Genomic DNA, 14,025 nt, shown 5'->3' on the forward strand with positions numbered 1-14,025 from the left:
GCTTTGAGATCTAAGAGGAAAATGTCTGTACTCGTTCTTAACTTTTAATAGATTTACAGGCCAATCTAGTCTGTCCCATCTCTTTATGTTTTCAGAAAAGATAATTGCTCTTTCTCGTTGGTACTGAATATAGCAAATAATTATTTTAGACTAGCGTCATATGTGCAAAAAACCGCTTCATATTATCCTAGAAATCGCACGAAACATATTTCAAACTGCAATGACCGATTTCGTTTACTGAGGCTTAACCGAATCACTAGTTAATCGCGCGAGATTGAGAAAGCCAACTTAACTTACCTTCAAACGGAATAAGTTTGTAATCTTTTAAATTCATAAATCGTGTTCCTATTTATAAGGAAATACATTTGGAAATGGAAAATTGTAAGGATGTATTTTGTCTTTTAATTTCACAAAACAATACCAACAACATTAGTGGATTTAAAAATTGCCATGACGACCTGAGGAATTTCGCCCTTTACGTCTTTCGTCACTAAGAGCTAAGAAAAATAAAAACAAAAAAATCAAGCTTTATTTGAAAAGATTTCAAGCTGGTCTTCGCTGTGGTTTTATCTTTGATTTGTGGTAAAATTGTATCTCATTTATCTTTTGTGGAAATAAGTGTGATTTTGATTTTAAACCTCTCCACTGGCAAATCGTGATAGAGGCACATTATTCCAATCATAAGGAGGTTGAAACATCTGAAACAAGTAACGTAGTCAACACCACGTATTTCATGAACGAGAAAAGAAAATCAGAGTATTTAATTCAGGGAGGTACTAGAGTTATCCTGAATTCACTATCACATTAGTCACTTTTTCTCTGATAAAATGTAAATTTCTGTCAGTCGATTTTCAGCCCTCCATCTCTCACGATTGTAATTACTGCTTTTTGTGTTCCTTATATTTGTGTTGCTTATTTGATAACAAATGAGCTTCATCGACCAGCAAAATGTCATAGATCAGGCCGAGTTTATTTAACTGGGAAGATTGTTTTCTAATTTTTTCGATTTTCTAGCGCTCCCATGATTCACTATACATATTACCTCAGTTACAAGGATAAATCGTAAACGTCCCGGCCCAACGGACTTACGTCATCACCTAAAAAATTGCCTAATCCGATTACATCACCAGTAGCCTCCTACACAGAGGATTACACAGAGGCTCTTTAGGCTCGTCACGCAATCTTCCTCTCCCATAGGAGACTAGATTACCAGCCGCTGGTCGGGAAAGGAGCAGGCGCCCTTCCCCCGTGGATGGAACGTAGTCCAGAGGACTCGAGAGAGCCTTCTTCCCACCCCTCCTCAAAAATAATCCAATGACTGGATTAGGGTCAGGGTCACCGGCGCTATACTTAGCTAAAATAAGTCTACAAGACTGAAAGAATTTTTACAACGTTGTTAAACTTTGAATATATTTCTAAAAGTAATAATATCATTTTGAATACACAGTTAAAATTCTGATAATGATCCCTGATGTCTTTGTTTTTAGCAATGTCATTACTTTATGAGACAAGCAAGCTCTAATGTCGTTCCAAATAAGTTCATTTTTGGAGAGACGGGGTGTATTATCATATCAGGGTTTTTTTCGTCATGGATTTCAATGGTGAGGGGGAATATTTATAGTTCCGTGGGGACGGATTTGCACACAACAGGGTATTTAAAATAAGCTGTTATCCGTCTGAAAGTGATACGGCGAGGTCATATTGTGTTGTATCTGACCCATTCACCGGTCTATAATCGAGGAGTCTCATAAGAGATTGACAGCTTTCTTCTATAATATTTACAATACACGGGTCCATGTCAACCCTCCATTTGTCGACAACAACTTTTGAGTTTCTGTTCGTTGAGAAGTGATTTTTTTCTTCCTTCTCGTTGATTGCGCCCTCGCCAGTGTGAGCTTTTATCCAGTCGAGAGAACTCTGTTGCATATCAAGTCCTGTGATTTTATAAACTCTTCGTAGGATTTCTACGGGATTTCTAGCAAGGTCCTCGTATCGAAGCATATATGATCGGGGCTTCATCCAGCTCGGTCGGTTTTCAAATATCCTCACATTTTCCTCCACTTGTTGGCAAATAGTTTTGCTGTATTGTCTAATGACCGGTTGAGGCGAAGGAGTGTTTGTTTTGCGGGAAGCCCAAACAAAACCAACTTTCATATGAGAAAAGACTAGCGAGCGAGGATCCCGAACCAGATAAATAATCCCGCAATCACTCGAATTACACAGCGGGAACAGCGAGTCGACCCGAAAGCTGGGGATTCTCGCAGTGAGAATTTTCAAGACTGTTTTACTGTAGTTTTTGCAGACAGATTCCATATTGTAGGGATTTAAGTGCACGCATTGCAATTTCTTCTTGCTTTGATTCTGGTTTTTCGCGGCGCATAATGGCGGAGACGAAAGCGCTTTGCTGGAGAGTCTCCTGAACTTCTCAATTTCTTGAATATATTGTGGAAATTCGAATTTACAGCGCAGCATTCCTTCAAGGAATTTCATCGGTCTTGGGTCGTTAGGTTGCTTTGGTGGAGCGATGCCATACAGAGGCTCAAACAAGTAAAACACATCTGGATGTTGATTGAAAGCATCCCCAAGAAACGATGATCCCGTGCGAGCTTGCCCTATGATGATAAGTCTTCGTACTGACGTTTTCATGTCCGCCAGCCGCGCAGTTTGGATGAGAGACGATCTTGACAGTTTCACGTTCTCTTGCCGAGCAGTTTGACCGGGAGACGATCTTACTGTTGCTTTCGCGAGAACGTTCCCTCGCAGAGCAGTATGCGAGATGATACCTCGATTTTCGGTGGCCCGAGTCACGACAAAACTGCTATCTTGCCTCAACCGTTCCGATTTGCGCGATCTCTCCTCGTCCGTGTGGATCCGTTCATGTGTCAAAGTCCACGTAAATAACGACAGAGAAGATGCAACAGCTAGGACACCGAGAAGGCGAATGAAAAATTTCTTTCTTATCAAAATTGGCGCCATCATGGTCTATGAACACTAGATACTTCCGATCAGTAATCACAGTTTTGTCAGTCATCTTGTGCACGCAACCGGCGAAATACCTGACAAGGATTGCGGCGTGAACTGTAGGGGGGCTAAATACGCGCGATTTAGCTTAGTTATTCCGCGATTTGTGGCCAGCTCTGTGACACAAGTTTCGCATTCTTCTAAACTTATTGCGTGATTTGCCGGCTTTTCGCAACAGTTTTGAAAGTCTTATAACGACTACTTGAAGCCTGCTTCGCAGACAGTACATACCGTAGCCCGGGGAGAGGCGGCTGAGACACAGGCTATACATGCCGCTGGTATACATTACAGGGTTAAATTTCCGCTAACAAAGACGTGATTGAACAGGTGTAGGTCCGCAATGGGTACTGACCTGGCTTTGCATGTTCGGGAATCAAGAGCTGCAGCCGAGGCCATAAACATGATCGCCAAATTCCGACTTTTCCTTGATAAAAATAAAATTTCCCTGACCAAAGAAATACAAATTGCCAGGTCTACATGTAGTAGCGGCTTCTTCCACTCCTTCATTAAGAGTGACAATTTTTCGACAAATTTTCCTTCTTTATTGAGAAAAACTATCATTGAGATCAGTGATCCAATGTTTCTTGTGGCCTTCAATAATATTAAATCAGCCGTATTAAAAATATTTCAATTTTCCCTGACTTTCCTACAAAAGGTTTTTCCCTGACTCGAAATAAAATTTCTTGACTTTTCCCTGACCTTGAAGAATATTTTTTCCCTGTGGCAACTCTGATAAGCTTGCAAAAGGCTCGAGCTGACCTTTACCACCCTTTCCTGTATCAGCGAAGCCCAAAACGTTTAAATTAAGGGAGGGGAAAGGCCAGCGCTAGAGCTTTTTTTGCTAAGAGAAGTAACCACCGTGAAAGAATTTGCGGAGCTTCATTCAATGAAACTTTGAAAAGGAAATTTTATTGCCTTGGTTTTGAAAAAAAAAAGATGTTACAGAAAAGATTTTCTCGTAAAATAAAACTTGCATGACTTTATAACTGAAAACTTTCAACAGTCGGGATACAAAAGCTGTTTACACAAATCTCCGTCAAGCTTTCGGAGGGTTTTCAATTACCGTTAACCAATCAGAAACAAGACCGAGTACTCATGAGTACTCCGAACATTCTCCCACGTTCTTTGCAATGGCTTTGCGTCGTCGTTGTAAATTCCAGACCCCTATTTAAATGATTCCGGAAACGTGCAGCAGTTATTGTTCGGGTCACTGTTTGAGTCATTTATTTAGTTCTTAGTGACCTAATAAAAAAGTTCGAACTACTGGGGACGATAAGCAAAAAAGCCTCCTTAAACCCTGACTGTTTACAGAAAGCATGGCAAAGAAAACTTGGAAAAATTGAAGCATTAAAAACTACAACGAAAATTAAAATCTGACGTGGATGGTCTTAACAAATAATCTCAGAAAAACAGATTATTCTTGAATTAGAAGAACTCGACAATTCTGGCTGACATACTGACTAAGATGCTCCAACAATGTTCAGTGTGTACACGATTCCACAACGAAATACAGTTCTCTTATATATAATATTTTGTCTGGGTAAATTATCCGTACATAAACAAATAATGTTTGAATCTGCTGTTCTTTTCTCTTTACCCACATTTAACACGCGAGAAAGTCCGTCAGCGTCAGCTGGAAAATACACTGCCCATGTTTTATATCACGTCAGGAGACCGCAATCGCATGACCAGGACGAAAACTGCGGCTGGACAAGGATACAGGCATCTCACTTCATCTTTTCATAACAATCATGTCACGTGTAACTCACGTACCACTCACGTGACAGCTCTTGTTGGATAACGGTCTTTCTTTCTCGTTTGACAGTTTGGAGTAGTTAGCAGAAGCGGGGAGTTTCATTTCTTGTTCAGAATGCAGAGAATATTCACACCAGACATTCCTAAGTTGACCCGCCTGGAAAAACACAAAGCAGCATTAGTTTCATGTCATAAACGCCATAGCTGTTTGTCGCTTTGTAAACAGAAGGACCATTTGCTATTTCTTGACTTCAACTAAACAAAAAGTCAAAAACATAAGCGATTAACTTACCCCAACATTCCATACTGCTTGGTTTTCACGTGATGAAGGAAGAAAATGATGGTGTGAAACAGGTTGTTTTGTCCCTGAAACAGAGGAAAATGTCCACATCTTGTACCTTTCTGCTATACAAATTTAATAGATACAAGTATAAATCTACCAGCTTCTCTTACAAATTTAAATGAAATACCGTTTTCTTATCGGCTACACTACTCACTATTTAACAATTAGACCCGTAGCCCGCAAGGGCTACGTGTCAATAGCCCATGAAGCGAAGTCGAATGGGCTATTGACCCGTGGCCCTTGAGGGCGAAGGGTCTAATTGTTTTAGTATCACCCAACTAGTCGAACAGAAAAGGTAATAATAAAGTTAGCAAATGCAAGTTGAAGAAATATTTATTTGGGAATAAAACCACAGAAAGCGTCACGCTCGATGGCGCCAATTTCGCTACTCGATGACTATTACTAATAGTCCCCTAGTAGCGTAGCCAATCAAAATGCAAGATTTGCATTAGTCCACTAGTTGGGTGATACTAATCTGTTATAGACAGTGAGTAGCCTAGCAGTAATGGTCGCGTCTTTGTGTTTTCGAAGTGTCTGTGAGGAGGATTTAGATACACTTTTGAACAACTAGTAGATTTATACTAAAACAATTAGATTATTCGCTCTCGATTTCTATGCATGATAGTTGACTCGGGCTGCACCCTCGTCAACTCTCACGCGATAGAAATCTCGAGCTCACAATGTAATTATTAAATATAATGTTCAATCTGACTGCATGGCTCACTGTTGGTGTTCTGTTCAAAAGTAGCAAAATTAAAACAAAAATGATACCTTTGGCATGTCATAGACTTCATCTTCAATAATAACCTGGAAAGAAAACATTTCAGGAAGGATGAAAATACAGTTCTTTTCGTATTTTGCACTAATCGATTTCAACAACGACGTTTGAAAGTGAAATCTTACGATCGAACAAGAGAAAAGAAAATTTTGCAAGATCTTCATCGACTATATTAACAAAATTCAGGGACAGATTCAGACCTCTTTATAAGTTGGAAGCCCTCAAATGTTTCCGGCCCTCTCAGCCTTAAATCAAAGTGGGAGACCACCCCCCAATTCCGCATTTAAAGCATTAGGGACTCTGGCCAATAAGGCGGCCAGCCCCTCGACTCCTCCTCCCCGTAGATCAGCCACTAACATGCGCGAGAAACCCGCCCGCAACAAGGGCTAGCGCCTATATGGCAGACGTTTCTTTAGAAATTTACCCTCTAATTGCCAAGATCTCTATTTACATTTTATCTTCAGGTGTTGTTTACCTTAAAGTGCGGCGGATGAAGGCGAGACTGGTAAATACACAAGTCACTCTTACGAACGTCTGCAACACAAACAACTTCGCATGAGCAAACCAAAGTGAAATGCTTTGAAACAGAATTACTACGAAGCGTCTTATATCCTATTCATATGAGGTCTATTAGTAACATCTTGTAATAGTTACAATATCATGGCGTTTATCTATAATTTTCGTATAAATACAACTTGAAATGAAGCCTGATACAAAGATAATCAGCGAGGACATCTCAATTTGTTCCGGAATCCGGGTCGGTAAGGTAATTAAACTAGTGCCAGGTTACCTGGTTTATCCGGGGTCTTTAGGAAATGACGCCCAGTGAATGTCCTTCCATCCGGGAATGTTGGGTCAGCGGGTAGACGAGAATCCATATATGTACAGAACATGTGGAGCAGCAACTGGAAGACACAAAGGTTTGGGTTACAAGAACACAGACAAAAAAGAAATCATTTCATATTCAGCATAGTAGTAGCAATTACTACTGAAATTGGTAAAAAATAAAAAACTAAACATATAATTTACTTTCGCTCTTGCTTGTTTCAGTTATGCTTTTTCCCGCGCTTTCCTCTGCCGCGTTTACATCTTGCTACACATTTTCCCGCGCTTTTCTTCGACGGACTCCCGCGTTAACCGAGACGTCTCCCCATACTTCCCTCCTACAAACTCCCGGGGGAATGGAGGGGCTTAGAATTGACAGAGCCATTACAAACCTGTGAATCGGCTAAAAGATCTTGTTCCCATAACTTCCCTCTGTACTGTCCGCCAGAATTCCATCTGTATAGTCCCATACAGCCACCCTGAGCCAGCTCTAAAAATAAGCAAGAACAGTGAACCCTTTTATTTATCAAATACCATTTTCTCTTTACTCTGTCATACGCGAAATTGCTTCATTTCATTTTAAAAGACGAGAAGAATTTTCATGTTAATCAAACAAATCGTATTAATCTTAATCATCCTGGCTGAAAAGCTGCAACGTCAATTCCTAGAGACTTGGTTCCAATTAAAAAAAGATGTTTTATCACATTCTAAAATGCCAAAATATAAAATGGTAAAAATTTATAAAACAAACCTGAGAGGCGTTGTACAAGATATTCCTGGTTATTAGAAGCTTCAAGGTAAGGAATAATGGCTCGCAGGGTGGGAGCCTGGTCGGCTTTTGTGACAGCTACTTGTCGCACAGCGCTAAGACTGATGGCTGAATGAATACAAAAATAACAAAGCGTTAAAGATGACAGTCTGTTAAGAGATGGCATTGAGTCTAGGGGGAAAATGCTTCCAAGATACTTGAAAATAGAATTCTATTGCAAAGTGCCTCAGAACTTTTGTCACTCATTGAAGTTGGACAGGCAATGCAGATCCATGGCACAGTTCAAACTATAACCGAAATTCTGATGCAGAGACACACCCTTTAAAAACAAAATTACTTACCCCCTACTTGAAGCTCTGAGCAACCAATTCTGCAAAGGGTCTCGTTGACTGCATCAATCTGCTCCACAAGTCGCACCAAGATTGTCTGACAAAGCCACTATAAACAAAAATAGTACGTCTAGTCTCTAAAATGTATTGTATGCAGAGTAATGTCTCAAGACAGAACTGTACTAGTAAAAAATTGTGACTTCAGTTTTTCTTATTTCAGCCACTCCAGAGGTTTATTTACTGTAGATCTGTAATTCCCACTGGCATTCAGCAACTACATAATAATAATGCTATAAATTTGTTCATAAAAGTGTTGTTTAATGCCCCTCAATATGACGGCAGTTCAGAATATTAATCAAGTTGCTCCGATAACAATTTTCCTAGAAGTACTTATTGATACATTGTAGAAGCGACACTACATAGGTTAATAAAGTGTCTTATCCAAGAATACAACAAAATGACATACAAAAGCCCTGATCAAATTCTAGATTTTGGGATATTGAGCCACGCAACTTAATCTGGCATCATTTTCGAGAAACACAAGTTGAGTTTCTTAATTTCTTATACCTTTCTGCAGTTTTCAGTCCAATGGTCAAGATTTGTCCTTGTTACAGCAAATTTTGTCCAGATCTAACAAAAGGTACAATGCACGTTACGCCAGGAACTGCAATAATAGGGGAGATCCAGCATGCCAAAGCATGTGAGTGGAGCCCAATATCTAAGAAAATTTGGTGACCCATTAAGATAAAAATTTGGGATGTCACATGATTGTCTATCCGTCTGCCCGAATGCCCCCTCATGTAAATCAAAATGAAAGGTTAACTTGTTGTAATCAGGAGCTCTGCTTTTAGGCTTGACTAAATCTCTATGTTATTGTTATATCAATATAAAACAGCATAGCTCTGAAAATGCTTTGCTTGCATTAGGGCTGGCTAATGTAGCAGGCTTTTAGAATGGTGGTAAGCATTGGTAGTAAATGTAGGATATTCACACTCAAGAAAGATAATTGCACACTATTAGATTAATATATAACATTAAATTTCACTGATATCAAGATTTCTTTGCATGAACATTTAGTGACTGTACAGTCCTCCCATCAGGTTTCTTTCATTCAATTTTATAACATCATGACATGAAACAAATTAAGCCAAACACAAACCAAAATCTGCAACCAAACCTTGCAACTTTTTATGGAAAGAACCTCAAGTTTGACTGTAAGTAATTAAAATAAAGTTTCAGTATGAATGAATGTAGAATAATAACAAAAAAATACCTCATCAGCTTTTGTACTGTTGTAACCTGAGTCATCATCATCTCGTGAAGAAGTCAGATCAGGAGACCTTAAAAAACGAAAATGCTGATCAAAATCTGATTTCTTTTCACAAAAGCAACACAAGGTTAAACAAAGGCAGGATAAGAAAATAAAAAACTTATCAACCAAAGGATCATGCCAGGGTTGATGTACAACTAAATTCTTGGAACTACAGTCAAACATCTCACCTAGTTAGCGCTGTGGACAACACAGGTAGCATGTTTTACCTCCCTTCACAAAAGATAAAGCTCTTTACAGACAAAGTTGATGAAAGAGTGACCGTATTGGTGAGGTTACCTTCCAATGAGAATTAGTTTATGGGGATAGAAAAAGTGTCTGTTGTCCGTGTTAATGGATGTCCCTATTAAGCAGGTTGAATTTTGAAAGAATGTATGAGCTCTCCCCAGAGACAAAGAGAAATGTCCATAATAAGGGGGTGTCCATGTTAAGTGGGTGTCCGTAAAATTTGGTTCGACTGTAATACTGACAGGAAAGTATTGTTATCAGTAAGGACAATTTTCAGGTCAAGCTTAAGGCTGATTTTCACTAATGCATAAGCAAAGACAGCATAAGCAGATGCAGAAGAGTGCTTTCAACTAGTGCCTTCAGTTTATTAGGAAAATGTCCTACAGCTGCAGGTAACAAAATGTGCTTGTTATCAACATCTTACTGCATCTGCATACATTGGCTTATATCCTTATGCTTATTCCCTAGGTAGTCAAAACCAGCATTTAGGACAGGGTCCCACTTTACCTCCGAGCAATTCTGTATACATTCAGTGGAGGAGTGAAGTCGTATCTGTAGCCTGACCAGTAAGGCTGTCCTCTGCCTGATGAGAGTGCATCAGGTGAAGCAACTGTTAAGGCATTTAAAAAAAGAAGCGAGTGTAAGTCATATGCTAATTAATCTATGTTGTTGTGCTTCTGTACCAAATAATTAAAAATAATTTATTGGGCCACAAAAATATGTTCATACCGGTACATGTGATTGTCTGATGGTTACTGTACCAGATTAAGTGGTCCAGGTTGGAGCCCTGGCTGGGGTCATTCTGGCATGTTCTCGGGCAAGACACTTATTTTAGCCTATACCCAGGTATATAAATGGGTCCTGGGGCATTTGATGCCAGGGATAACTCTGCAAGGGACAAGCATCCCATACAGAGGTAGTGCTACCCTAATGGACCACTGGGCTTGAATGCAAACTTCACACCCAGTCTAGCACAGTAGTCCAGAGCACTAACCATTCTGCCACTGAACCTGTCCTGATCTGTCAGAACTACATTAATTGTGCAACAGTCTGGAATATACCTCTTTGTAATCTATGCTCTTCTTGTTCTTGTTCTCTGAAATACTGATCAAGTGAGTTCAGATCTGTCATGTAGTCACTGGATGGAACTAAAACAAACTCAGTTAGCCGGGGGCAATCTTAACTCAAAATCATTTCCCTTTTTTCCCAAATTTGTCATAATGATAACAGTTGCATGAAATTCTGCGTTATTAAAAGTAGCAAAATCATTAAAACAGAAAGGAGCAGGATTGGTGCAGTTTTTGGCAAAGTGCTGAGAGCACCTGCCTGCCACCAATGTGGTGTGGGTTTGACTATGGCCCAGTGTCATATGTGAGTTGAGTTTGTTGTTGGTTCTCTCCTTGCTCCAAGGGCTTTTTCCCGGTTTTCCTTCCTCCACAAAAACCAACATCTCCAAATTCCAATTCGACCAGGATAGAGGACCAGTATGAAAAACAACTACGGCTGATGAAGCTTCCTCTCTAAATATTGTTATTTATTTATTTAGGAAGTTCAACTAAACTTACATGGAGACCTGCCAGGAGATGAATGTCTAGACCTAAAAGTTTAAAACAGAAAAAAACTGTTAGCCACAATGTGATCTTTCCAGCCATATTCCAAGTCCAGGTCTCCTACGAAAACTGCCAAATGAATCATAAACAAATTTTGCTGGTGGGTTTAGAGAATTACTGTGCAGTTTGGATTTTTTTACAAAACCATAACTGATATCCTGACCAACCAACAGACTACTGACTGACCACAGCTAACCACCCTCCCTCCAACCAACTGGTCCACTGACCGAACAACTGACTCATCAACTATGATAATAATATTATTATAGCAACATCAGCTGACACAAAATGGCCTGTAGAAAGAAGTACTAGCTAAGTCCAGGGCTTACAACAAGTTTTGTGAATGGCATTGGACTATTGAAGATAAAAAAAACAAACAGACTTGTACATGTACCTTGAATCAGGACTGCTTGCAACTGTGACAGTCTCATTGTAAAATGATGGTGTACCAGTTAATGGAGATCTTGCAGGAGAGCTGCTGTTGGACTGAGAGCATGGTACAGTGTTAGTATATCAGGTTGAAGTTGCCTTGATTATTAAACAAATTCTCCCAATTGGTACTGTAGAAAAGTTACAAAGACCGGTAATGAGAATCTGTATGCTGATTGCCAGGTTTCAAGCATTCACACTCACCCTGGGTGGTGTTCCATGGATCCGTGGGGGTGTGCCAGTGATTGTAGTGGACACACCCACAACTGGTGATGACGACGTTGTGATGATGGTGGGAGATGCAGTTCCTTGACTTGTTGGGGTATGGAGTGGAGCCAGCTTGAATCCTGAGTCTGTTGATATTAAAAATTGTCATTCACAAAAGCAAAACCATTTTACCATAGACAACGGTTGTAAGAGTTTTATTGCAGCTTTGCTGCCACTAACTGAAGGTACTTGACTGTACACATTCAATTCTTGTAATAATTAATATACAGTGGAACCCCACCCTACGGCCACCCCGTTAATATGGTCACCTCGTTATTATGGCCACTTTATTCTGGCCTTAACAACAATACGGCCAGATTTTTGTGGCCTGTTGAGGACCGGATTAATGGGGTTCCACTGTATAAATTATACAGTATAGACAATATGCATGCTGATTGGTTTAAAACTGTGTTACTGTAACTTGATAGAAACACAGAACTAACACGAGGTGTTGACGTAATGATGGTGCAAGCAAAGAGAATTTACAGTTTGATGACCAAAGTAAACATTACGTTGTTTTCTTTTTTTCACCAAAATAAACAACTGTTCATGTAAACGTGTAGTTAAGCATTTCAGTGGGACAAGTATACATCTCATATTCAAGTTACTAAATAATAATTTGTATTCTATTCTGATGAAGCAACTCTGTCTCAAACATCTGGCAGTGTGTAGAGCCCTTGATGATTGGTGGTTTCCTGTTTGTAAATTTTTGCATGCCAGAGACACAGCATGGATCTCTTTAGAGCAGCAAGTGTCTGTGTTATCAGCATGGAATTTTGGGGAATGAATTCAGCCACTTCCAACACAAGTCCAGTGGTATAAAAGGTAAATTTCTGTGCATGCCAAAGGTCAGTCACCAGAACTCACTCCATACCTGTTGGACGGATGCCAAGTAACTTCCTTTGTTCTGGTGAGAGCACAACACTGGTTTGTCCCAAAACAGGCCTCGTGTAATGGTACAGATCCACAATGAAGCAAAATGTGAACCAGATTGCAAGACTACAAACTAAACATGTAAACAACATTTTATAAGATGGATAAGCTAATCAACATGAATTTTAATCAACATCAAGTCCAAACAACAAAGAAATTAGATTGCAGAAAAATTAAGGGTTACTATTAACTAGTGAGCCTCCATCTTAGAAAATATGAAAAACCTGGCTATAAAGTACATCTCATTTAGAATTCAAGAAGAACACCGAGTAAAAAATCCTTGGCCATGCTTGTAATTAGGCAACTGGTTCGCCCCCCTCCAGTAGGGATTCTTGACAAAGTTACATTCAATTTGAATTATTTGTTTCAGTTGTTTGTTCGGCCCAACAGTACTTAAATGCACCGAATCCCACACAGTTATGGTGTAAAGAACACTTACCAGCAAACCAGAGCAGAGGGTGTTGAATCTGAAAGTATTCAGCAACAGAACCAAACATCCTGAAAAAGGTTTACACTTTTTGAAATAATATAAGAAAACAGCAAATAAGCAGGAAACAGCAAATAAGCTCTCAGAATGTATATACCGGTATATACATACATTGAATTCAAAGATTAGATTGTGCATAAAATGTAGATGGTCTTTTCTCAATCATTTCTTCGGCTGTGTAAATGCTGATAAATGTCGGATAAGCTTTACAAAATACTTACATGTACACACACAAATGGATTGCCCTTTATAAAGCTTTAAATCGCCTTCACCTTTTCTTTTACAGGCGTAAAAGAGCAGCGAGGTTCAATAATTTCAATATTGCACACTCAATGGTCTACTTTTGATCGATGCGCTACTCACAGCTCCGCAAAGAAAGTTGCCGCCAAAATCACGTTGACAAAAACCCATGTGAAGGCCGCATGAGATCTTCTTGTCATCTGCTTCCTCTGAAAAGAATCTTCAACGATAGGACTTTCACTCTTAACTATTCGTCTTTGCATTTTTCGTGTGGCTGGGGCTCAACAGAAATGAAGAAGTACGACAATTTGAAAGTGTCAAGCTGCCATTTTGAATTTCAAAGATGGACACCAGATAGGAGGGACAGATGGGTATCGTTTACTTGAATATGTAGTGCCCAGTTTTCTCCGATGGTACTTACATGTACGGAAAACGGACGATAACTGCAGAAATTCTCGCGCACTAATTGGCTAATTTTCACTGTCAATAAGCGGACAGACACATGAATTTAGAATTTATGCGATGTGTCAACGAGCGAGAGCGGACAATTTGACAATTTGCTGTTAAGGACAAATTGATGTCAGTTGTCTTGCTATTGACAACGAATTTCGTCATAACATTGTCAACAGCTACTTTGACAGGACAGATGCATGAAAAGCTGACGTTAATTTGTTAAATGGC

General features: G+C 39.6%; 2 protein-coding genes across 3 annotated transcripts; both read right to left on the minus strand.

Annotated features, from left to right (window-relative positions):
* Positions 1-760: 760 nt before the first annotated feature.
* On the minus strand, positions 761-3,801 carry LOC145460570 (carbohydrate sulfotransferase 1-like). Its single transcript, XM_081445423.1, has one exon. It carries the CDS (start codon positions 2,977-2,979, stop codon positions 1,669-1,671), a length of 1,311 nt encoding a protein of 436 aa, XP_081301549.1. The 5' UTR covers positions 2,980-3,801; the 3' UTR covers positions 761-1,668.
* A 102-nt stretch (positions 3,802-3,903) lies between these two features.
* On the minus strand, positions 3,904-13,613 carry LOC145460562 (transmembrane protein 209-like). 2 transcript variants are annotated; one of them, XM_081445413.1, is made up of 18 exons: positions 13,468-13,613; positions 13,057-13,115; positions 12,559-12,690; positions 11,622-11,770; positions 11,383-11,474; positions 10,944-10,975; positions 10,440-10,526; positions 9,886-9,961; positions 9,094-9,160; positions 8,388-8,450; positions 7,833-7,929; positions 7,474-7,599; positions 7,115-7,212; positions 6,688-6,802; positions 6,373-6,431; positions 5,891-5,926; positions 5,069-5,142; positions 3,904-4,933 (listed from the first exon to the last, which is right to left on the minus strand). In XM_081445413.1, exons 1-18 carry the CDS (start codon positions 13,605-13,607, stop codon positions 4,876-4,878), a joined length of 1,560 nt encoding a protein of 519 aa, XP_081301539.1. In that variant the 5' UTR covers positions 13,608-13,613; the 3' UTR covers positions 3,904-4,875. The 2 variants fall into 2 exon arrangements, with proteins under 2 accessions (XP_081301539.1, XP_081301538.1); XM_081445412.1 differs by having other exon boundaries at positions 9,886-9,988.
* Between the last annotated feature and the right edge of the window lie 412 nt (positions 13,614-14,025).

Source organism: Orbicella franksi, chromosome 11 (assembly GCF_964199315.1).
Source record: "Orbicella franksi chromosome 11, jaOrbFran1.1, whole genome shotgun sequence".
In the NCBI taxonomy this organism is placed as follows: domain Eukaryota; kingdom Metazoa; phylum Cnidaria; class Anthozoa; order Scleractinia; family Merulinidae; genus Orbicella; species Orbicella franksi.

Coding starts and splice junctions, on each gene's coding strand:
- LOC145460562 (XM_081445412.1), bottom strand. CDS start 13,607: ATGCAAAGACGAATAGTTAAGAGTGAAAGTCCTATCGTTGAAGATTCT. Junction 9,989..10,439: donor AGAGCATAGATTACAAAGAG/GTATATTCCAGA, acceptor ATGCCTTAACAG/TTGCTTCACCTGATGCACTC. Junction 9,161..9,885: donor GTATACAGAATTGCTCGGAG/GTAAAGTGGGAC, acceptor TCGTTTTTTAAG/GTCTCCTGATCTGACTTCTT.
- LOC145460570 (XM_081445423.1), bottom strand. CDS start 2,979: ATGATGGCGCCAATTTTGATAAGAAAGAAATTTTTCATTCGCCTTCTC.